Source organism: Cyclopterus lumpus, chromosome 2, assembly GCF_009769545.1.
Source record: "Cyclopterus lumpus isolate fCycLum1 chromosome 2, fCycLum1.pri, whole genome shotgun sequence".
Classification (NCBI taxonomy): domain Eukaryota; kingdom Metazoa; phylum Chordata; class Actinopteri; order Perciformes; family Cyclopteridae; genus Cyclopterus; species Cyclopterus lumpus.
Genome location: NC_046967.1, coordinates 12,735,154 through 12,759,405, shown reverse-complemented (window position 1 = coordinate 12,759,405; position 24,252 = coordinate 12,735,154). Strand labels below are relative to the sequence as shown.

General features: G+C 45.1%; 2 protein-coding genes across 5 annotated transcripts; both read right to left on the bottom strand.

Moving 5' to 3' along the window:
- Positions 1 to 108: 108 nt before the first annotated feature.
- On the bottom strand, positions 109 to 15,184 carry LOC117746419 (histone-arginine methyltransferase CARM1-like). Of its 2 annotated transcripts, XM_034555535.1 has the most exons (16): positions 14,943 to 15,184; positions 13,700 to 13,777; positions 12,434 to 12,566; positions 9,859 to 9,985; positions 9,107 to 9,232; positions 8,874 to 9,025; positions 8,685 to 8,789; positions 6,769 to 6,879; positions 4,778 to 4,955; positions 4,031 to 4,121; positions 2,614 to 2,695; positions 2,411 to 2,496; positions 1,858 to 1,947; positions 1,515 to 1,652; positions 1,304 to 1,393; positions 109 to 1,078 (listed from the first exon to the last, which is right to left on the bottom strand). In XM_034555535.1, the coding sequence occupies exons 3-16, from the start codon at positions 12,533 to 12,535 to the stop codon at positions 1,051 to 1,053; spliced, it is 1,506 nt and encodes a 501-aa protein (XP_034411426.1). In that variant the 5' UTR covers positions 12,536 to 12,566; positions 13,700 to 13,777; positions 14,943 to 15,184; the 3' UTR covers positions 109 to 1,050. The 2 variants fall into 2 exon arrangements, with proteins under 2 accessions (XP_034411426.1, XP_034411417.1); XM_034555526.1 differs by lacking the exons at positions 13,700 to 13,777; positions 14,943 to 15,184 and having other exon boundaries at positions 1,262 to 1,393; positions 12,434 to 13,217.
- A 568-nt stretch (positions 15,185 to 15,752) lies between these two features.
- On the bottom strand, positions 15,753 to 23,294 carry LOC117741088 (calcipressin-1-like). 3 transcript variants are annotated; one of them, XM_034547815.1, is made up of 5 exons: positions 22,999 to 23,294; positions 22,749 to 22,916; positions 17,628 to 17,801; positions 16,983 to 17,142; positions 15,753 to 16,880 (listed from the first exon to the last, which is right to left on the bottom strand). In XM_034547815.1, the coding sequence occupies exons 2-5, from the start codon at positions 22,872 to 22,874 to the stop codon at positions 16,696 to 16,698; spliced, it is 645 nt and encodes a 214-aa protein (XP_034403706.1). In that variant the 5' UTR covers positions 22,875 to 22,916; positions 22,999 to 23,294; the 3' UTR covers positions 15,753 to 16,695. The 3 variants fall into 3 exon arrangements, with proteins under 3 accessions (XP_034403706.1, XP_034403696.1, XP_034403716.1); XM_034547805.1 differs by having other exon boundaries at positions 22,749 to 22,897; positions 22,999 to 23,293; XM_034547825.1 differs by lacking the exons at positions 22,749 to 22,916; positions 22,999 to 23,294 and adding an exon at positions 18,561 to 20,084.
- Between the last annotated feature and the right edge of the window lie 958 nt (positions 23,295 to 24,252).

Genomic DNA, 24,252 nt, shown 5'->3' with positions numbered 1-24,252 from the left:
AGAGTATTGCTACATGTTTATTTTGAAGTACACACACACATATATAAACAACCCCATCAACAACAGCCTTTTAAGATGAAGTATTATATTGCAATATCTGAAATTAGGTTAATATGTTAATTAGGTAACCCTGTTCAGGGAACGGTGCCAGGACAGGTCTAATCTGTGTGTGTGTGTGTCTGCCCCAAACTGTGTATTCATGTAACCATCCAGGCCCGATAACATGTGTCGCCTGACAGCAGAACAATGAACCCCGTTAAAACCGTTTATTCTGGGAACATTTTATTACAGAATACTAAATATGCTCACAGAATAACAGTATACACAGTATTAAAAGGATTGTTTCCAACTTTCCTTGTGAATGTCTTTACCACATTGTGAGGTCTGTTCAGCAACGTGTTTGATACACAGATACAAAAGGTTCATACTAAAAGGACGTCACCTTTCATATTAGTCTTAACATTCAGCACCAATGTCTGTAAACAAACTGTATTCAGAACAAGACCAAACAATCTCATTTGTATGATGTGGAGGTGTGACGTCATGAGGCTCCTGAGATTAAAGAGACATATATGGTGGAGAATATTAACCATGATTTTATAATAATTAACATATTATGTCAGCTGGATTTGAATAACTCTTCAGAAAGTAAAACACATCTTACTTGTGCCAGAAGGTCCTTAAACGATGAGACTCTCATCATCCACAGTGGCCACAATAACACACACAGAGAAAATAGATTGTGTGACTGAGATGGAATTAGCAAAAGGTTTTTAAAGTTTAAAAAAAAATGTTGATATGAAAAATGTAAACTGTGCTAGTTTTGCACATCATTTATATATTTAGTTCAGTGAATGTTTTACAGTATGATATTTTGGCAGGGGAATGCTCGACAGTCTAGTCGACACTCTGCTGCCCTCTAGTGGATTCTTCTGGAAGCTGCGCACGTGTTGATCCATGTTCCATAACGTGGATGTGGCTCATGTTCATGTGACTCAGTTCAAGGTTCACCTGTGATCTCCTGGCCCCCGCTGCACACCGGTTCACCTGTCATTGAAACGCTTCCTGTTTTTCCCACCTGTTTCATGGAAGCGGGACAGAGAAGCTGGGTTAGGGTTATTACATTCAGAGTTCAGGGTTAGTTAAACCTGCTTTATAGAACAGTTTATTTGAACCTCCTTTAGGAAACATGGACCTTTTGGAACAGACATAAGACATAAAAGAAACCAAGGGGCTCAACATCCATATGAAGCAGGGTTACCTGTGTGAATACGTTAAACGTATCAGAGGGAAAAGGAGTAACCTGAAGAAGGGGTCCTTGAGGTCCAGGACGTTTCCAGATCTGAAGCCTGATTGGTCGACTGTGGCGGTGATATTGATGTCATAGCTCTGCCTGGGAAGTGGAACATGTTCATGATTAGTAAGGTCACTACTGTGATGACATAAAAACAGACCGTCTCTGGTTCTAGTCCCACTCAGGGACTCCAGGGGAACCTTTTGAATAGCAGTGGTACCTGTCGTTAGCGGCCAGCAGGACGGTCCCAGACAGAGTTTGTCCCAGCTTGGCGAAGAGCGGTGTCTGAAGCAAACACCTGATCTGAGACCAGCGGGTCAGAGGCTCCGTGGGAGCTGTGGAGAGCCACACTGTTGCCCTGGAGGGGGAGGGGGGGGGGCACTTTATGTAAGTCTGAAAGACTGTAGAGGCAAGTGGGAACATGTGTTATCTTCTACCTGCGACTCCTCTGACCATAAAGCAGGGAAGGCTTCAGGGCGGGGCTACCTTGTCATTGACAGGTCTCAACTAGAGCTGTATAAGCAAAACAATATGTCCAACTAGAAGTGTTGTGCATCTCTTACTTGGACCCTAAATAGGCCACATCGAACCAGAAGGCCAGACCATGGACCAGACCAGACTGCAGCAGGGTGAACACGAAGGGAATCTCCATTCTGGAAGGAACAAACAGGTGTGACTCACAGTTTCACTCATTCATTTTAACGTGTGCACTAAACCTGTGAGCATTTCATTCATTGGTTCATTAGTAATATCTATAATTTCATATATTTCAAATCGTTGGTGTCCTGATTGGATCATGTGTCAATCAAACAGCTCAGGCTGCTGATTAATAACCGAGCACACCTTTTGACTCTTTAGTGGACCTAAACGGTTCTTGGTAGTTGAGGCATCTAAATCCTCTTTCAGCAAACCGGAAGTGACATCAACAAAGTGCTGATTGCTTGATGATTCTGCACCGATACTGAGATGTGCTCCCTTCACTCCTCCCAATGGTACCCTGATTGTGGTGATTGGCTTTATTTGACATTTGACCTGCTTACACATGCATCAGATGATGTACATGTTCATTACATGTTCATACAGTGACTCATCATAGATGATGCTTATGAATCTAACCTGAGTAGATCTTCTTCTTTAGCCTCCATGAAGTTGATGCAGTGCTTGACTGACCGGGCCATCAGGACCTGCACTTCAAATGAGTCCTGAAAAAGACAACCAATAAAGAATCAGAAAGTTAAATTAAAATGGGAATAAATATATATTTTAGACCGCCTCTGCATCATTGAACACATCTCTTCGGCCTTTCACAACACACATACCACTATGGGCTGTCTGAAGAACTCCTCCCCCGCAGCGCCGTGAAGAGCACTCAGGTTGACGCCATAGAAGCTTCTCTGCTGCCTGTAGAGAAGTCATTCAGTCAGCTGATGGACTCAGGTGAATGATTACATCATTCTGTCGGTGTCTGCTGTTCATTTTGTGGTGGATTTATTTGGAGAGGAAGTACAGAGTCGTCACCTGTGCTCTGTGAAGTTGTGTCTGGCATAATCGACCAATCATAAGCCTCTCTTAGTTGCTTTCGGTCACTAAAGCCAAAGACCATCCGTGAGGGTCGTAGTGTAGATGGAGTGGTAAATCCAGAGCCTCTGGCTCAGCTCCTTATTCACAACAAAGATGTGGCTCCATGAAGAAGACCTGAGATACTTTGGGCTACCCAGAAGGAGCAATCTACAGTTGTCGGGCAGATAACCGCAGCCTCAGAGGACTACTAACTCTCACCCCGACCCCTTGGCACACAGTTGATGACCCAAGTGCTGTTGAAGGTCATGTTCTGAAGGAACCAAGAGAACCACATCATCTGTAAAGAGCTAAGAAGAAAGTCTGAGTCCCCAAACCGCCCTAAAGCATCCCCTGCTTTATGGTCTGTTTGACTCTAAATGGACCCAAATGTACTAAATGAACATCATGCTGTATTGAAGAAGACTTGAGACTAGAGATTGAGTCCATGAACTCACGTTTATAAATCAGGAGAGAAGTAGAGTCATATATATAGACTTCTATACAACCAGAGGAGTTGCCCCCTGGTGGTCAGGAGAGAGACTGCAGCATTAACACATGAAGCATATACTTCTATACAACCAGAGGAGTTGCCCCCTGGTGGTCAGGAGAGAGACTGCAGCATTAACACATGAAGCATAGACTTTTATACAACCAGAGGAGTCGCCTCCTGGTGGTCAGTAAAGAGAATGCAGCTTTAATACATGAAGCATAGACTTCTATACAACCAGAGGAGTCGCTCCCTGGTGGTCAGTAGAGAGAATGCAGCTTTAACACATGAAGCATAGACTTCAATACAACCAGAGGAGTCGCCCCCTGGTGGTCAGTAGAGAGAATGCAGCTTTAACACATGAAGCATAGACTTCAATACAACCAGAGGAGTCGCTCCCTGGTGGTCAGTAGAGAGAATGCAGCTTTAACACATGAAGCATAGACTTCAATACAACCAGAGGAGTCGCCCCCTGGTGACCTACAAAAGCTCAGACTAGTCCAACTCTTGGTTCCCCTGCATGAGTTAGGACTGAACACCCAACAGGAAGCAAGCCTGAGGAACATGTGTGTCTGAGAGAGGGAAAGAAAGGGAGCCAGTGTGTTTGTGTCCTCATGCATGGAGTTGTGCCTGTACATGCTTATGTGTGTGTGTGTGTGTGTGTGTGTGTATGTGAGAGAGAGAGAGACCAGAAACTAGCTCGTGCGTGGTGTTCGAAGTAAAGCTGCTCATCACTGAAGGGAGCCAGATGAATATCACCATAGGAGGGAAACATCAGACCTGGATAGAGAGAAAGGGGGGGGGGAGGGAGAGAAGAGAGAGAGAGAGAAACAAAGGGCAAATAAGACAGAGAGCTAAACACAGAGTGAAAGACAGACACTTAGACTGACTGACAGCTGGAGTAACCCCTTTGGGGGGGATGAGCTATCCAGGTCAAGAAAGGATAAGTGCAAAGTTAGTACCAACCAGTCCCAAGTCAATAAAAAGTAGTCCTCAGTCATGACGGGTGAGTCTCAAGTCAATAGAAACTAGTCCCAAGTCAGTCCCAAAACAAGTCCCAAGTCGATACAAAGTAGTCCCCAGTCATGAAGGGTGAGTCCCAAAGCAAGTCCCAAGTCGATACAAAGTAGTCCCCAATCGGTCCCAAAGCAAGTCCCAAGTCAATACAATGTAGTCACAAGTCATAACAAGTGAGTCCCAAAGCAAGGCAAACTATTCCCCAGTCATGCCCTACCTCAATTTAGAGTATCCTATAGGATACTCTAAACAAGACAGTCCTCAAGATTGTGACCTGAATTGTGACCATCAGTACTCAAATTTAAATGTCAGAGATTTTGCATGATGTGAGTATTAGTTTTATTCATTGCTTCATCAACACGTTGGGTCTAGTGTCTGAGGTGTTGCCCTCTGTGTCCCTAATGTTTCTTTACTCCTACCGTTGGGTTTCAGCCATTTTCTGGCATGCAAGAAACTCTCCATGAGTTTTTGATTAAGCAGCATGTATCCCATTGGCTCAGAGATGATGACGTCCACCATGTCGGGACAGCTGATCTCCTCCACCTTCCCTTCTAAAACCCTGATCCGCTCAGACAGGCAGTTATTCTGGACCAGGATCTGCACAGGAGAAAGAAACATGTGCACTGTAAAACCACATTACGACTAAAGCGTCCCCATTTTCCCAATAAGACCATGACAAACACATTGGACCATGCGGTCTGGAGACGGAAGTAAATGTCTCATTGTTGTGAGATGGAAAGGTCCATCAATGTACTATACAACCAGGCCTATCTACAGCAATGGACATCTGGACAAGGAAGTCATTTCAGGTTTCTAGTTGCTCTTATTTGTGCCACAATCTTACCACTAAAATCAGCCAGCAATTCCATTCTTTTCAAGCATTACACATGATTAGCTGTGTTCACATGGAGCCTTCAATTACAGTAATTATCTGAATAAAAGCCCAATAAGAATACAATTTACTTAAAGGGAAAATTCCTTGTTCTAAAATATGAGTGGAGAGGATCTTATGGACAAGGATTAGTTAGGGTTTGGATTTTAAAGTGTAGATTTTACAGCAATTTGGCTGACAGCGGGGAGGACCCTCCAGAACCTGAGCTGCCCAGAGTAAACAGCGACCAGTGGAGCCTCTTCTCACATCGCCCTCCGACGCTGACAGAAACAGAATAATTCTGCTGTATTATTTGGAGAAACAGATGGTACCCACTGGAGCAAAGCAATGGACTGCTGTGGACAAAATGTATTTTAGACAAGAAGATCCATTGTCGGCTACATTTAGAATATCGTCACCACTCCACCTTGGCCTCAGAGAGCCCTTTCTGACGGGGAACTGACACTTTCTTCACAGCCACACGACTCCATTGACAAAAACAGTAATTTCAGCTTCTTATTGCTTGTGTTGTTGTTTTAAAGGGTTAGTTCGGATTCACCAATCATACAATAACACAAACCAAAAACCCAATAGACGCATCAATAAACTCCTAGTAAGGTAGAAGCACTTACACATACAGTACATAAATCACATTAAAAGAAACAATAAAACAATATAACAGTACGTTTCAGAGAAATAAAAACAATACAACCAGTACTTTATATCCCATGCAATGTATGCCAGATAGATTAATTATATTGATCAGGTATGTATTAGTGTGGGGGGAGAGCTCATCATCTCCGTGTTGGCCTTCAGGCAGAGAGAAGAGTTTGCTGTTGGAGTGATGGAGGTCTTTTATCATCTGAAGCTTGACCTTGTCATTAAAAGCTTTCATCATCATCATAAAAATGACATGTTGTCATGTAAATGTTCTATTTTAGGAACATCTCTGAGTTCAAATAAAATTCTTGTAGATTTTGTCCACGTTGGTATGGTTGATGGCTCAACATATAACAATGTCATTGTCGTTGCCATGGAGACAGTCATGGCCAGTCAGACGCAGGAATTTAAGTGAGAACCAATTCAAAACACTTTGTTGTTCCAGTTGAGAACAAAGCACGATCATTTCAACAAGAGGTATCAAAATCCATTGATAATATAGCATCTCTTTGGACTCCATCAGATTACCTGCTGTTAGGTAAATCCGAATCCATGATAATGTTCAATATTCATGGGAATGCCGGTATAATCTCCAAATATCGGTCTCTAGCTACCACTGTGCTGCAGCCCCTATCCTTCTGAACATCGGGCCAGATGTTGCTGCAACCCATTAACTCCCCAGTATGCCACGCTCTGCATGTGATGTATGTCCATGTGTGTGAGTGTGCTGTCTAGTGCGTTGCTGCGGTTTCTTTTTAGGCTCTAACGAGGCCAACACACACATAACGTTGCTCCTCAAGATCTGCATGGGAGATGCAGTCAAAGTGGAGCTTACACCATCTTAAAGCTGACATTGTACTGACAAAGATGGAGGACAACCTTTGTATACTTGGCCATAGGGTTGGACTCAACAGCATACACTCTGGTGGCTCCTGCCTGGACAGCAAAGAAAGACAGAATACCAGAACCACAACACACATCCAGAACCACCTACAGAGACAGGAAGAGAAAGGGAGAGCTGGTTCGGCTGCTGGGAGCGTGGAATGGCAAACTAAATACATATACACTTTCAACAGTTGAGTTGAAAACATGACCTTCATAGCGAACATGCAGAACTTGTTCTCTTTCTTATTTTGCCCAGGAAACATGATGTCAGAGAGATGGGATTGGTGCATCTGTAGTTCATGTTAAATGGGATATTATTTGGGATGCTAATTTTGGCTAGCAAAAAGAAATGAGGCTTGTTTGTAATGTACTTCTTGGAAAGAATAAACAGCCATGTCACTTAGTACAACTGTAGAGCAATGGCGTAGATGTGACTTGCCACTTAAAGAGGCAACTTTACGCCTCTATATAATCTTAATGTGTGAGTGAAAATTCACCGTACAGTTGTCCTGAACAGGGGAAACCGATATAGAGACCAATAGGTTTTTTTGTTCCAGTTTTAAACATGTTTTTTTCTTTTGTTAGGTTTGGCTTTTTAACATAGGGTTCCGGGGAGCAGGCTGACCCAGGCTTCCCTCTCACCCGCAACATTTTCCAGCTCCTTCTGGGGGATCCCGAGGTGTTCCCAGGCCAGCTGGGAGATATAATCCCTCTAGCGTGTGTTGTGTCTTTCTCGGGGGCCCCTCCCAGTTGGACGTGCCCAGAAAACCTCTAATGGGAGGCGTCCAGGAGGCATCCGAATTAAAGGCACGAACCACCTCAGCTGACTCCTTTTGACACGAAGGAGTAGCGCCTCAAGTTCCCTCCTGATGTCCGATCTCCTTACCCTATCTCTAAGGCTGAGCCCTAAGGAGGAAACTCATCTCCTTACCCTATCTCTAAGGCTGAGCCCTAAGGAGGAAACTCATCTCCTTACCCTATCTCTAAGGCTGAGCCCTAAGGAGGAAACTCATCTCCTTACCCTAACTCTAAGGCTGAGTCCTAAGGAGGAAACTCATCTCCTTACCCTATCTCTAAGGCTGAGCCCTACAGAGGAAACTCATCTCCTTATCCTATCTCTAAGGCTGAGCCCTAAGGAGGAAACTCATCTCCTTACCCTATCTCTAAGGCTGAGCCCTACAGAGGAAACTCATCTCCTTACCCTATCTCTAAGGCTGAGCCCTAAGGAGGAAACTCATCTCCTTACCCTATCTCTAAGGCTGAGCCCTAAGGAGGAAACTCATCTCCTTACCCTATCTCTAAGGCTGAGCCCTACAGAGGAAACTCATCTCCTTACCCTATCTCTAAGGCTGAGCCCTAAGGAGGAAACTCATCTCCTTACCCTATCTCTAAGGCTGAGCCCTAAGGAGGAAACTCATCTCCTTACCCTATCTCTAAGGCTGAGTCCTAAGGAGGAAACTCATCTCCTTACCCTATCTCTAAGGCTGAGCCCTACAGAGGAAACTCATCTCCTTACCCTATCTCTAAGGCTGAGCCCTACAGAGGAAACTCATCTCCTTACCCTATCTCTAAGGCTGAGCCCTACAGAGGAAACTCATCTCCTTATCCTATCTCTAAGGCTGAGCCCTAAGGAGGAAACTCATCTCCTTACCCTATCTCTAAGGCTGAGCCCTACAGAGGAAACTCATCTCCTTAACCTATCTTCTAAGGTCCATCTTACCCTCACTCACAAACAAGACCCAGAGATACTTGAATTCCTTAGCTTGCGGTAGGCACTCAGTCCCCACTTGGAGGGAGCAATCCACCGGTTTCCAGCAGAGCACCAGGGCCTCATATTTGGAGGCTTTACTGATAAGGAAGTTAAATGGAGTTTGATGTGTCTTGGGGAACATGTGAACACAAGGAGTCACCTTGTCTTTGAAGTCACTCTCATTAAGTAAAATGGCTCTCTGGTAGGTGGCGATCCTCAGGTAGTCCTGAAGCAGGCTCTGATGCTGGGACAAACAGCTGTGGAACTAAACACACACAACAATGAACAAGGTTATTATAGTATCTATTAATCCCTGCACCTGCTAAGTCAGAACTACTGAATGGCCTACCTGGTAGCCCTGTGTAGGGCCATCTTCAGTCCTTTGATGTCTTGTTTGGCCTCTCTCTACATCCTTGTTTCCTCTCTCATCGTCTTCTGTGCAACCTTTCCTAGTCTCTTCATCATCCCCTGTCTTCAATGACCGCTGAAAGTTCTTCATATCTGGAGAGTCAGAGAGGACAGGATGTTGGAACCAGACTACAGGGTCATAAACCGTGTGCACTCATGCATGTGTGTACAAACCAGTTGGAGTTTTGAACTGCAGAAGGAGACTTTGTTTGCCGACGGTAAGCAGGAAGGACTGTCCTCCCACCTGGCAGCAGTCCATCTCCTTGGAAACAGAGAACTGGAAGACTGATGCTCTGTTGGCTGAAAACATGGTGGTTTAAATCACACAGGAACAGACACCTTAGACACCTTAATAAATAGAGGTGCTCACTCAAACCATACAGGGTCCTTTATACATGGTTCACTTATTTTAGACATTTTTATTCAAGACATTCATCGTTGTAATACTCAATTGGTATTGTTGTACATTTGAATGCATAACTTGAAATAGAGTATTTTAACATTGTGGTAACTTTACCAGTAATGACCAGTATAATCAATCTTCCACCACTGACCAGCTTTAATTTCACATGTTATTAATGATCAGCTGTCATCATGACAGCTGATCATTAACCATCTCTGGTCCTCAGCTTTATCGAAACACTGCACTTTGGGCACACTTCCACTACTACAGCATTTTCTAAATAAACAAACATGGCGTGTATGTGTTAGTGTGTGTGTGTGTGTGTGTGTGTGTTAGTGTGTGCGCATGTGTGTGTAAGTGCGCACATCTATGAGTGTACGTCTATGTGTGTTTGAGTGTTTGTGTGTGTGTTTGTGTGTGTGTGTGTATGTGTGTGTGTGTGTGTGTGTATGTGTGCACGTCTATGTGTGTTTCTGCATGTGTGCATGTCTGTGTGTGTTTGTGTATATGTATGTGTGCTCACCATCCTGCACAGTGAGCTGCTGATGCTCCAGTCCTGGGCTGAGGAGCAGAGTGAGCTCCCGCTTTGCTCCCTGTCTGCACACACTGACCTGCTGCTCCCTGCTCACCTCCTCCTGGAGCTGCGCCTCCTTCAGAGAACAACACACCGGATTATGACCGCACACCAAATTAGACTATTCAATTCTGGTCACATGACATCTATTGCTTCTGTCCATCCGGGGAGAGGGATCCTCTTCTGTTGCTCTCCGGAATGGTTCTTACCTTTTATCCCCATGAAAGGGTTTTTTCTGTTTTTTTGGAAGTTGTTCCTGATCTGATCTGAGGTCAAAAGGTCAGGGATGTCGTATGTGTACAGATTGCTCCCTAAATGCGGGGCTACTCGTGGTTCCTAGAGTCCAAAAAATTATGATGGGAGCCAGAGCCTTCAGTTATCAAGCACCTCTTTTATGGAACCAGCTTCCACTTTCAGTCCAGGAGGCAGACACAGTCACCTCATTCAAGAATAGACTTAAGACTTTCCTCTTTAATAGTGCTTATAGTTAGGGCTGAATCAGGTTTGCCCTGGTCCAGCCCCTTGATATGCTGCTATAGGCTTATAAGCTGCTGGGGGATGTTTTAGGATACACTGAGCACCTCTCTCCTCTTCTCTCTCTCTACTTATGGATGGACCTGGCGGTGTCTGATGCCTGATGAGCCGGTCTCGCGTTGGCCCTGCTGATCGCCCCGCCCCCCCTCCTCTCTACCTCCTTCTGTTTCATGGATTGGAGTTCCATTCATACATTGTCATATTCATGTAATGTGTTTATGTAACTTTGTAAATGCTGTTCATTCTGTACACATGACATCTATTCATCTGTCCATCCGGGGAGAGGGATCCTCCTCTGTTGCTCTCCTGAAGGTTTCTTCCCTTTTTTCCCTGTCAAAGGTTATTTTTGGGGAGTTTTTCCTGATCCGATGTGAGGTCAAAGGTCAGGGATGTCGTATGTGTACAGATTGTAAAGCCCTCTGAGGCAAATTTGTAATTTGTGATATTGGGCTATCCAAAATAAACTGAATTTAATTGAAATCTTCATTTGGGCAAAGAGCAGGAAGCCCGAGGTTTGACAAGCCTGCTGACTGTGATAGGCTGAGACACCTGTCAGTCCAATGAACACGATCAGTCACTCCTCTTTTTGAAGTATGGTTTTAATTTACCGGACCTTCCCAAATCCTCACCAGAACAAACCTAACGGCAATGGGTGGATAGGCCTCACCACTTTGTCTCTCACAGGTTTGGTTAGGTTAGGTTAGGTTTAGTTTGGTTAGGTTAGGTTAGGTTTAGTTTGGTTAGGTTAGGTTAGGTTTGGTTTAAGTTAGGGTAGGCTAGGTTAGGTTTAGTTTGGTTAGGTTTAGGGTAGGTTATGTTAGGTTAAGTGTAAAGGTAGGTTTGTTTTAGGACCAGTTTGGTTAGGTTTAGGACAACGAATGGGTGACAGGTTTAGGGTAGGTTTGGTTTAGGTTAGGTTAGGTTTAGGGTAGGTTTGATTTAGGGCCAGTTAGGTTAGGCTTAGGGTAGGTTTGGTTTAGGACTGGTTAGGTTTGGTTTAGGGACGTTTTTTTTTTTGTTGGTGCATTTTCTTACGATTGTGCAGCAACATGGGAGATCAGTGTGGTGTCCCTTAAATACGGAGGTCACATGACAAATAAGTCAACGTTAACATCCGGTCTCACACGGGAACAGGGCAGCAGTGTCCTGGTAGTTTTAGACCTCTACCCTGACCTCCTCCCTCACGACTGTATCACAACGGTCTATATGTCAATGACCTTATCTTTCTTGGTTATTTATTATTATTCTACCAGGATTATGCATTTAACCAGATGATGTTTCATTATACTGGGCTATGAAAAGTTGAGGCTGGACGACCCTCAAAATTCACCTCACCTACGTTGTCATGAACGTGGATATTAGTTATAAAGACAGAAATTAGGTACTCTTAGTGCCGGAGGTTGTTGTTCTACTACGTGGACGTACATCTCTTAAAGGGCAACACCACCTAAAGTAGGAGTCCCAACATGTTATGGAGTACAATCAAAACCAACTTGTGATGTCATCAAGCTGCTCCGTGGACAACGAATGGGTGACAGGTTTGCATTTTATTTTCTAAGACCCATTGAGCTATATTCTATTGCATTGTCCTCAGCTGTAAAGCAGAACATGTTTCCATATACTAGAACATTCCTCTGGGTGCTCATCTTTTATTCATTGTCTCCCCTTTATGATGACATCGCTCATTTGAGTTTTAGCACTAGAGAGTTGTTCATTTTTAGACCGTCTGCCACCATTAGAGTAACATGTATATTTTATTTTGAAGAATTCCTGTAGTTCCCCTTTAAACAGACATATTCCTTCAGTCAACATGACAGACCTTCAGTACTTAAACGTGAACATCTCCTAACAACTTATTCTTTGTTATCTCATTTCTCGTGGATTGTGGTATTTTTAACCAGATCAAACTGCATGAAACCAGAAGACATTAGTTTTAGATTAGATAGTAATGAGAGAAGAGCCCTAAACCAGGTTAACATGCATCAGTTACCTCCTCCGGTGTCTCCATGTGCTCTTCCTCAGCCCCCACCTCCTCCTGCAGAGTGAAGACCCTCACAGAGAAAGCCAGTGACTCCTCACTCTTCTCCTCCATTCTTCAATGTGAAAGTCAGCTGAGCAGCTGACTTTCACATTGAAGAAAGAAGAGGAGAGAGGAGGAGGAAAGGGGGAGGAGAGATGGGGGAAGAATCAGAGGAAGAAAAGTGGGGAACAGAAGTTAACATCTTTGAATCTATATTTTAGTCTTACTGGAAGCAACCAGTACTTTAATGGAGCGTCTGGTCCTGTTGCTTCAGAAGGAGGAACATCAAGTACATCTGCAGATGACGGAGAGGGAACGTCACAGGAGACTGGGACACCGAGAGGACAACCATTCATGCCTCTACACTATTACTGTTACTGACTTATTACCATGCATATGTCAGCCAAATATCATACCAATCCATCCAATAGATATTAGTAAATTTCAACCTGCAAGTTGTGTCAGAGGAAAAGTCATTTTAAAACAACTGTTTCCACATGAAAAGGCCAGTGAGACTTGGTGGAGGTCCTTTTCTGATTTGATTTTCAATCACCGAGACGTTTGTAAGACAATTCATGTTGTAGAGATAATAGAATGTAACTCCAATCAGTACATTTACAATAACAACACTCCCTCTGCAGGATGAACTGCATCACTGCAAGATTAGAGGAAACTGGAACCCATCTCATTTTACAAGAACATGAATTATTTGCTCTTTTGCAGTTGTGTGGCAGGAGCCGACTCCTCTGGTTGTATAGAAGTCTATGCTGCATTCTCTTTCCTGACCACCAGAGGGCGACTCCTCTGGTTGTATAGAAGTCTATGCTTCATGTGTTAAAGCTGCATTCTCTTTCCTGACCACCAGAGGGCGACTCCTCTGGTTGTATAGAAGTCTATGCTTCATGTGTTAAAGCTGCATTCTCTTTCCTGACCACCAGAGGGCGACTCCTCTGGTTGTATAGAAGTCTATGCTTTATGTGTTAAAGCTGCATTAACTCTCCTGACACATTTACTACTGACTAAAATGTCCTTTGCAAAAACAATAAAAAACAAACAAACTGAACAACCAAACAAAGACCTGGACAGCTGCTTCAGCTTGTATTTATTGTGGTAAATAGCCTTTAATATGCCACAACAAGAATAACCTGTTTTATTTTTGAAGATTAAGAAGTGAGGAGAACTCACCTGGTTTCAAAAATATATTGATATAATATGGTATTCTCCATCGTCACTCACCATTTGGCTGATATGAAGATGCTGTGCTTCTCCACCCGAGATATCTCCTCAAAGATAGACACCAGGAGAAGAGGAACCCTGCAGTGCATCAGATGATAGATTCAATATTACTGGACCTTTATGAAAACATATCTGCATAACAGCCGCCTGTCCTGGTCCACCAGACCTGCAGAGCGTTGGGGGGCGTGATTATAGCACGCTAGATCCACCCAGTCCCCCACAAACACCAGTACGGACCTCTCCATGAGGGTCTCTTGAGGGAGAAGCCGAGGAAATGTGAAGAAAAACTAAGATGTCAATCTTTAGTTAAGAGACGAGCTGAAGTTGCTTTGAAGGCCATTGCTCCAGTAAACTCTTCTGACTTCTAAAACAACACCAAGTGTGAATGCATTGCTGTGAATGCTCAAGCCTATTGCTGCGTTTGACTGAAACAAGATTGACTTTGATAAAAAGATTGATATCATTGAAATGAAAGGTGAAGGGCAGCGATGCCTCTTCAGTCCTCACGCACAATTAGTTTAAGTCTCATAATCTTAGGGGTGAGATGGGGTTCTAGACAGCGAATACGAAATAACTTAATCCTTTATGAATGAAAGGAGAACACATGACTGTGAATAAGAGAATTTAAAGCAGACTCAAAGACGTGAGCACAAAGGTAACCCAAAAGCATAAAACAATAATGCTGTTTATTTATACCGATATTACACACTACTTAATGTAGTTCACACAATTTAGCACGTTTTAATTGTTTTATTTCATATGCATTTGATTGAATATTGAACGCTCTGCAGGTGACGGGCTGACATTTAGGAAACATGAACAGATCAAATAAAGAATAAATGACAGAGAGAGAAGAATTATAAAAAGGCTGCAGTAGATTTCTATTAGGTTATTAGAGCTGACCATGCAACACATGAAGTGAGTTTGATGATAGCTCATTGAACATGAGGCTCACCAGAAGACCTGAAGGCTGAGATTCATTATGAAAATAGAGATGACATTTCATAGTTTAATTACCTGAAAGATTAGAGTGATGATGAAGATGATAAGTTTGCTCCCGTTACAAGACATGCTTTAAATCTTCATTTTATTTTAATGCAAAACAAGTATTTTCAGCATGGTTTACTGCTTCTCTTGATACCTGTAGAGGTGGTTCAGCAGTGGGTCACGTGTACGACCACGAGGCCACTAGTGATGCGTTCAGGCTCAATGGGAAAAAATACACAAGTGTGCTCCTGCTCACCTCATCCATGGGATTAATGTTACAGGTTACGCTGCCATCTTCACGTAGACACAAACACATGAGGACATCTGGTCCAGGTGGACTTACATCTTCATCAGTCCAACCAGGAAGGACGGGTGGAGCCACGTGGGTGGAGAAGGCACCAACTGCAACGCAAGATGAGAAGTTCCTGAGAAGCAGCGGTGCCCTCTGCTGTTTGGAGAGAGAAGTGCAACCAGCAGACCCTCTCGGGGCCAGTAGGGTTCAAACGGACTCTCTTCTGCACAGAGGTCATGGCTGACATCCAAATACATTTAACAGAAATCCTGACCCGATTCCTCAAGATAATCCAGACCTTGTTGTGAGCAGATCCACGTTGGTACCAAAACCCCTACTGTCCGAATCCTCTCACGATCCCTTTAAGCAGGTCCTGGGTTCAACCTGGAGACCTCATCCTGGTCCTTGGCGTTTCTACTAGAACACATGATAGTCTCTCTGCTCATACAGTGGGTCTGAATATTCATATGAAACCAGTTTAAACCATTCACATCAGAAAGATGCCACGTGGACACTATTCATGTGTTGTCGTTGTGCGCCTCTCAAAGGGAGTCTTCAGAGCGTCCTCCGGCATTCATCAGAGGAAGATGATGCTGAGGAGACAAGAGACTCTTCCTCAAATTAAACGCTGGGATTAAAACAAGTATTAACAACAATAACTCAAGTGGTCTGGGAATAAGTTCAAAAATGTGTCTAAAGCCACTACAAGTTAATTCAATCAGGAGAATCCTCTCAAAGGTCAGGAGGTCAAAGTGAGACATGAAAGTAAACAGGTGTGTGAACTTGGACTTTATTGAACGGTAAATCCGGCAGTGACCGGCAGTGAGAGGAGCTCTTCAGTGCTTCATTCTGCAAGCTTCACAACCCAAACAACTAAGAACTAATAACCAACCAGCAAGAGGACACGATACAGGAAGTACACCTAAGAGCTGATCAATACATTGATTACCAAAATGACACACACACACACAGGGAACACAGCAGCACCAGAAGATCCTGAAGAAGCCTCTCACGATACTTTAAAGGTTAGCCCTGTTTGGTTTTTACAGACGAGATATCAAGGTGTGTTTGTGTGTGTGTGTGTGTTTGTGTGTGTGTGTGCGCATTGAAAAAGAAAAGGCCTCGTAATGAAGCTGTATTAAATGTAATAGCTAAACTACTAGCACAGACTGAAGGATCCCAGTCAGAAGTTAGTCCAGGACGACTCGTTGTGATGTCATCACTCTGCGGCACGTCCACGGCTGCAGAGGAAGTGACATCACAGCGTCAGCTGACTGACGCACACGTTATGATATCTACATACAGAGCTCTAGTGAAAGATCCTCCGTCTGTCCGTTTAGTCTCACGAGGATAAACACGACTAGTCACAATGATGCTGCGTTCATGTCCTGTGGGAAGAACGGACGTCCACATCCCTTTGATGAATGCAGCCGACCGGCTTCACAAACACCTGGTCACGGTTTCAAGGTGTTTCGCCCTCGTAGCCGAGCACTACGATCAAAACACCAGAAGACATTATTTCCTACGTTTCAAAACTATTATTTCCTTCAGTTCCGTCTCACATTCATCTCCCGTCTTCCCCACAGGACTTTAATGCAGCATTGGACACAGATGGTCCCTCTCCGTCTCCGGGACGTGGCAGCACCCTCGGGCGTCTCCAAAGTCCCCAAAACCTTCAAAGCTCAGAGCGCGTCGAGCTCTCGACCAATCGCGCTTCTCACTGCTCCGCTCCGGGCGTGAAGTCGGGGCGACGCGTCTGGACGATCTTCTGGCGCAGGGGACGGGGCTGGTCGTCTTGGTCGCTGTCGTCGGGGGCGGAGTTGACGCCGCGCTCGTCGTCGCAGACGTGGACGACCACGCTGGGGGTGGTGGGGGTGGCGGTCTGGAGCTCGTACTTGTCTCCTGGAATCACACAAAGAAGAAGTGCAGTGGTAATGCAGGGGCCTTCGGATGGGGGCCACTGAACCACTAAGAGGGTGTGGTGTGATCAAAGGGGGGCGCTACCTGGTCCGAGCTTTGAGATGGCACACAGCAGGTCGTAGTTGACCACCGGCATGGCGTCCTGAGACTGGGCCCAGCCCACTGGAGGGGAGGCAGGAGGCGAGATCAGGAACTGTTTGTCAGGCTTGGGGGGCTCCAGACGAGGACTCCCTATGTGGACGGACTGGAGACACGAGACAGTTTAGTAATGTCAGACGGTCGACAACATGGAGCCCCAAAGTGTTCAATATGAGATCAATAAAAATACGCAATAGGTTGTGTCATATCTATTAATAGTGGTTGTTGTTGTCAGCCCATGCCATTCAGCCACTTCTAGTTGGGGAACTACAGCGCTGTTGCTCGGGCTAACAGTAGCTAACAGCAGCTAACGGGCCAAAAGCAGATAACGGGCTAACAGCAGCTAACGGGCTAACAGAAGCGAACGCGCTAACAGAAGCTAACAGGCTAAATTCAAAAGCTGGAAGCGCGTGATTGGCTGAAACATGAGGAAGAGGTGCAAAACCCTACTTCTTACAAATAAAAAAAATGCATTTATGAAATGAAAACATTTATTTACAGAAAATGTTTGATAAGGGTAGGGTTAGATGAAATAACATTTCATGATCAAGTAATTATTGAATGTATATTCAAAGGACTAAAAGGCACTACCTGGGCGAAATAGAGTCGCATCTCTTTTCCGCTGAAGTCGGTCTTGTGGAGGCGGAGCCTGGCCTCGGCTGCAGCCAGAGCGTCACTGAAGCTGATCCTCACCCGCCGGAAGGACTTGAAGTACTGGAACTGCACCTCCGGGTCGAATGAACGGAACAAGGCCTCAAAGCTGGCCTGGCGAGAGAGCAAAGGGATGAGGAGGGGGGCAGGAGGAGGACTGGAGTCAAGTCCTTTATCTGAAACCTACTGAAGACTGGGAGCCAGAGGCAGCCATGAATACAGATATGAGACCAGCCTCACATCTCACCCTCCTCTCTGGGTCTGACTGGCTTTACATGAGCAGCCAGAGTTACAGGGAAAACACGCACGCACGCGATGGCTGACAGGAGACCGTTACTATGGACACAGACATCTTGACTGATCCTCCAGTAGTCTCGTTCCCAGCCCATAATGACCCCTGCAGCCTCAGCTAACTACTGCCTTCTCTCCACTCAGCTGCTGTGACGCAGAGCGCCTTCGTTACGGCCCGTCACGTAAACAGGAAGCACTTAAAGAACATTTCCAGAGAGGAAATACAAACAGGAAGTGAGCGGGAGGCTTACATTGTTCATCATAGACTGAATATAAAGATGGACGCCGCTTCTTCACTTCCTGCTACTGGACGAAGTAAAGCCCGACTATCTTCATTTGAGACCTGAACTCTAGTGATGGAGGCCCCGCCCACCTCCCCCAGCAATACTCAAAGAAAACAGATTATCTTTAAGACCCCGAGTATGAAAACTGGATCCTACATGTCACACCATGCAAACCAACCCCCCTGCCTGCTCACTGTTATGCAGACGTAGTCTGAAAGCCCAGAGGACCCTGATGACATCACGATGACCACATGATGGTCGTTTCAGAACGAAGAAGCTGGTTCGAGTGCTCTCTCACCTGTGCCTCGGGACGGTCGAACACTTCCTGGTTGGTCACCGAGGCGACCAGGCAGAAGCGGTTACACTTGGTGGTCTTGATGTGCATGACGGGCGATCCGGGGAGCCGGAACCTTTTCCACCCGATAGCGGAGGTCAGGGCGCAACAGTGCGCCGAGACGGTCTTCAACTGGGGCGAGGATGAGGATGAAGAGGAAGGGGGAGATCGATGGAGCGTAGCCTTCCCCAGGTTGACGGATAAGGAGGAAGTGATAGATGCTCCTTCACAGGAAGCTGCTCTGTTTCCTCCAGCACTGGCCTCTTACACCTGGATCTTCTTCCTCAGTCTCCTGTCTTCACACTGAACCAGTCAGCGGTTTGAGGTACAACGCATGGCCTCCTAACCCACAACCAAGGCGATCTGATCTTCTTCTCCGGCTCCTGTTACCCTCAGACCTCCTCAGCTCTGCAGCAGCTGGCTCACTGGAGGAATCTTCCAGAGCTTTGGTGTGGAGCAGAACATGTCTCCCTCTCCTCTCTCATTCCTACTGCTCCACTGCTGTTTAAATGAGCTCCTACCAGCTGATGACGCATTACCCACAATCCCCTCCCTCTCCTCATTCATTTGTCTGTTCACTGCGAGCCAATCGTCTGTGGAGGAAGAGGGGCCGCCCCTTTCTATCCCTCTACTGACAGATACTAGCCAATGCTGACTAATCACACAGAAAGGAGGGCAGTGTGTGTGTGTGTGTGTGTGTGTGTAGAGATACTGGAAAATAATGACATCACTGCAGAGCAAACAAAGACACATTAATCTGCTTGTTGTTGCATCCTTTGTTGAAGGGAAAATGTGACTCTGAACTCTTGATTTAACACACATACCAAAGACTCATCAGCTGACTGCACTTCATATGGAGGAAGATGAGAGGGGGGGGGGGGGAGAGGAAATAGAAAAAGAGTTGAAGGAGACATGACTGGTATAAAGAACGAGGCATGAAGGGATGGAAAGCAAGAGGTGGTGCTCATGGAAAGTATGCAGCTTGATAACATGCTTTTATGAGGTATTAATAGCAGAGAGCTTCAAGTGGAGGGGAAGTGTGTGTGTGTGTGTGTGTGTGTGTGTGTGTGTGTGTGTGTGTAGCCAGCAGTTGGAAAAACAAGGGCAGGCTGTGCAGCCGTTGCACTTTGAGTGAGTACTTAAACACTTCTGGGTTGGGAAGAAGAGGACGAACACTTGTTCCACCTGTACACAGGAAGCCGCCCTTTGTTTAGTCCTAGTCCAGTGGAACGTTAATTATGCAGAAAATATTCATTTGACGTGTGGACTGTCTCCTCACAAAGCATCACTTCATATGCTGCATGGAGTACTGGGTCTTTAATTATGGTATGTTCTTTAATACACATTCGAGGATATAAAGGGAGAAATGCTGGTTCTGCTTTCTCTAGTTACTCCTGATGGACAGGTGTAACCTTAGCTCCTCCCATCAGGGTGTGAATGTTAGTTACTCCTGATGGACAGGTGTAACCTTAGCTCCTCCCATCAGGGTGTGAATGTTAGTTACTCCTGATGGACAGGTGTAACCTTAGCTCCTCCCATCAGGGTGTGAATGTTAGTTACTGCTGATGGACAGGTGGAACCGTAGCTCCTCCCATCAGGGTGTGAATGGGTGAATGATATCATGTGAGTGGTCATTTACTACCCTTGTTAGAACATGAAATTCATCACGTGAACCGACTGTGTGAACCGTTATAAACGTACAGATGTTTTCAGTCTGTACGCCCTCACAGGTACACCATGGGCCTGATCAGGTACCTGTGTTACAGGTAACACAGGTACCAGATCATTTGGTGCTCTGGTTGGAATGTGTCCATCTCTATGACAGACATGTCCACAATGTCTGAGGCTGACTGAGTGCAGGCGGTAATGCAGGTCAAATGATTAATAGCACTGTGTGTGTCGGATGGAAAATAAAGTGTTGTAATGCTGCTGAGCCTCCCGACAGTGAAGCCCATGTAAGTGTTGTTTGTTGATGTTAAACATTACCGTGTGTGTAGGTGCTAATCATCTCCAGAACCTCGCCCTGCTGTGGTCGCTATGCGAGCGTGTGCACAGCGCTGCATGTTTTCCATCCCAATGTTTTTGTTTCATCTTCACATTTTTTTTCCATTCCCTCAGTAGACAGAAAGGCAGGTCACACAAGCACACACACACGCACACAATGATCATGCTTCTTGTTAGACATTCACTTCTTCTAGAAATAAAGAGGCGACAGACACTTCACATGAAGTCTAAATGATATAATACCACTGGATGATTTGATGTGTGTGAGGGCAGTGAATAATTCATTCATTGTTTTCATCGCGCTGTGTTTCAGTGCTTCAAGTCATGGAAACAGACTAAAACTCTCTTTGTACTTTGAGGTGGCTTCAGTTCCCTCAAGCCACATGACAACCCCCCCCCCCCCTTCCCCCTCTAAACCGGTTGTGAGACAAAGTCCCTTTTCAGCCAAACTGGCATCAAGTAACGGAAGCCGGCCTCCACTGACGGGATGTTTCCTTGAGGCTTTGACAGCGGTCCACATCCTCACCGTGACCCACCGGTCCCCTTTCCACCGAACCCTTCAGAAGAACCACAGTAGACCTCTCACTCGGCCACGGACTCAGAGTCAGAGCATGTACAGAACAAAACCATTTGGACTAAAACCTGTTTGTAACACCACCCGTACCGTAACACCACGGATAGACCGGCACCAGAAGAGTCAGCTGGCTTTGACCGGGTTGTTAGAAAAGACGGATCCTTGGCTATATGCCCGTTTTCTTTGTGTAATTCTTATTTAAAATATGCTACAAGTGGCCGTATGGTTGGTGTGTTGACAGAGTTTTACAGTTGTCCTCTATCACTGTCACTTCACTACCCATCTGTCCAATTGCAATGGAGGAGGGGCGGGACAAATGCCTCAAAGACCAAAAGTCTCATCCTGCATGTTGGCTACGAGTGCAGAACAACAAAACAACAACAACAGAGGAGACATGAATACATGTAATGTACATGGAGTCCAGCAGGAGCATCTCTACCTAAATATTCTGCATCATAGCTGACAGTTGCAACCAAAGCCGGAAATAATACTGTAAAACAAGGTAAGTCAATCATTAAACTGTTTTTTCATATTTAATGAGCATTGTTGGCCGCAGCCTGAGAGCTAAGATCCATGACGTTCACTGCTTCTCTTGACCGGTTAACTTAAAACAGAGCTTTACTCCCCAGCTAGAGTCCCACTGTAGATAACAGCAGCACATTCACCAGCGCTCCAGTTTGTTCCAGGGACTATTTATGAACGTTCACACACCCTCAGTGGAATATTCTGTCATACGATACATCAGCTGACCTCCTGGTCCTTGAAGCCCTGGAAGAAAGCAGCAGGATCATGGGGAAAGGGGACTTCAGCGGATGACCTTTGACCCTCTGTTGTTTTGCCTTTTACATCACGTCAGCAAACCCTAAAGCATCTCCAAAAATACTCCTCTGGTTGGTAAACTGTGTGGATATCAGCGTTGTTTGTTTATGAACAATGATAAACACATGATTGATTTATTTAGGTTAAAAGGTCCTATTGAATGATACTGTAGAAATACAAAGAATGCTAGATTAGGAATGGGCCACATACGTTGTACCTTTGTGGCCTGTGATGAAGGTGCCTGGCCCTTCTGGTTGTTGGGATAAGGAGATTCATAATTAGCCATTGCACCATTTCCAAAGGCATGCCCTTATTGTTGTTATTTTCCGGTCAGACTTCATGTCCCCGCCCTGGAGAAGCTCATCAGCAAGTCGGGACCAACACTGTACTCGTTATGGGGTTAGTTTTGTTCCAAACGTTGTCATCAACAGCCACACACGCACTCACACACACCCAGGTTGTGTGCACGTTACCTGCTGTTTCCTAATCTATTGCAGAGCAGACATGTTGCATGAGAATGGAGGCCAACTGAGCAAGAACCTCCCAATGGAGCATCTCTGTGTCTGATGTCACGTGTGGGCCTCATAGCTACTAATAACAACTCCATCTTGTGGTCTAAGGCCACCAACAAGTGCATCTCTGGAGCACGGAGTAGGTCCCAGAAGGCCGTTACTTCCACGTTCTAGAGACCCATCAGGGCCAACCAGTGCACGCGCAGCCGCAGTGCACGGGGCCGACGCGGCGTGCCGTCCTACCTTCAGGCGGCCCTCGGTGAACAGGTCCTCCGGGACCTTGCAGGCTATCAGGGCGTTGGTTAGGTCGGTGAACTTGACGTCCACCGTCGCCTCCTCGGCGGCTCCTCCGCGCCCCGTCTGCTGCATCACGACGCCTGACCGAGTCCCTTCTGTGGAGCACAGGAGCCACTTATATATAAATGTATAGTTATATAGATACACGCTGACTTAGTGAGGCTAACATAAGCTTGTAGTCACGTGTCCTGCATACCGATGAAGCTCGAGACGTTATTTCATCCTCTTTGATATTTCCTCCGGGCAGCCGACACGCAAGCTAACTAGCACCGATGCTAACCGGAAGCTGGAGGAAGCAAACCACGCCTCTCCGTGAATATCTCCTTCCGTTAGTGCGGGCTGAGGGCTGCGGTCAGCGGGTGTGGTCGTTGAATAACACCGGACAGTGTTCTTTGGTATTAACCGGACGTAGAGCTCTCGGATAGCCGTGTTAGCATTGCGCAGAGGATAAAGGAGATGACGTCAATGGAAAAGCAGCTTCTTCTTCTTTGGTGTTTAGCGGCAGCTTCGATCCTGTTGCATTACCGCCACCTGCTGGTGTTAGTGAGAGCGAATCCACAATAAACCACAAATAAAGGTTCCATTGAAACTATATATATATTCACAACTCACACACATACACACACAGGCTGTGTGATTGTTTCCGTTAAAAAGAAGTTCAACACAGTAGTGGATTTTCTTTTTTGAGGATTCTCTAGATGGCGCAAATGAATCTTTTGCAGAAAATCGGTATTGAGCATTATAAACCACATCCGGTATTGCAAATCCCAGTAAAACAAGTTCTACATGTAAACGTTTAATCAAAGGAAAAAACGTTAGACTTTTCGTTTTTAAACTTAAAATAGTAGTAATTTGCATAGTCAAAGAGGAATGATAGGACAGAGCAACAATTAATTTATATTAGCAACAATTGTTCTTTATACAAGGAGAATAAAACAAAACGACTGAGTGAAAATAAAACACTGAAAACAACCAAAACATCTTCCGTTCCTTTTTAAATCAAGGCCTCCTTCACACACTCTCGCTACCTCTCAAATCTTCTGCACAGTTCTGACAGCAATCGCTGTTTAAGATCTAGTGACTTCATTAGGCTCATCATTCCAAAAGTCCGTACTGTGTTTGGTCATAACGACTTTCATTTTCCCCAAAACACGGTCAAACTAACAGATCTCACCTCTCTCAACATGTTCAAACTAAAGCTGCAACAAGTCATAGTTGACTGCTGTACTTGCTGACCAGTCATCACTTCTCTCTCTCTCTCTCTTCCATTTTTACAAAGAACATCCAGTAATCCACCTTTTTTATGTACATAGTGTTTATTAATTTACCTATATTGTTTTTAGCCATTTTCCCTTGATTTTACATGGTTAAATAAAGGTCTAAATAAAATATTTTAAAAAGTGTTTATCAAAGCCACCCAGTAGTCATATTTCAGGTGGACATGTGCAAA

Coding starts and splice junctions, on each gene's coding strand:
- LOC117746419 (XM_034555526.1), bottom strand. CDS start 12,535: ATGGAGGAGAAGAGTGAGGAGTCACTGGCTTTCTCTGTGAGGGTCTTC. Junction 2,497..2,613: donor TCTTCAGACAGCCCATAGTG/GTATGTGTGTTG, acceptor TGTCTTTTTCAG/GACTCATTTGAAGTGCAGGT. Junction 1,948..2,410: donor AAAGAAGAAGATCTACTCAG/GTTAGATTCATA, acceptor TGTTCCTTCCAG/AATGGAGATTCCCTTCGTGT.
- LOC117741088 (XM_034547815.1), bottom strand. CDS start 22,874: ATGCAGCAGACGGGGCGCGGAGGAGCCGCCGAGGAGGCGACGGTGGAC. Junction 17,802..22,748: donor TCACCGAGGGCCGCCTGAAG/GTAGGACGGCAC, acceptor CTCTCTCGCCAG/GCCAGCTTTGAGGCCTTGTT. Junction 17,143..17,627: donor TGCGACTCTATTTCGCCCAG/GTAGTGCCTTTT, acceptor TCGTGTCTCCAG/TCCGTCCACATAGGGAGTCC.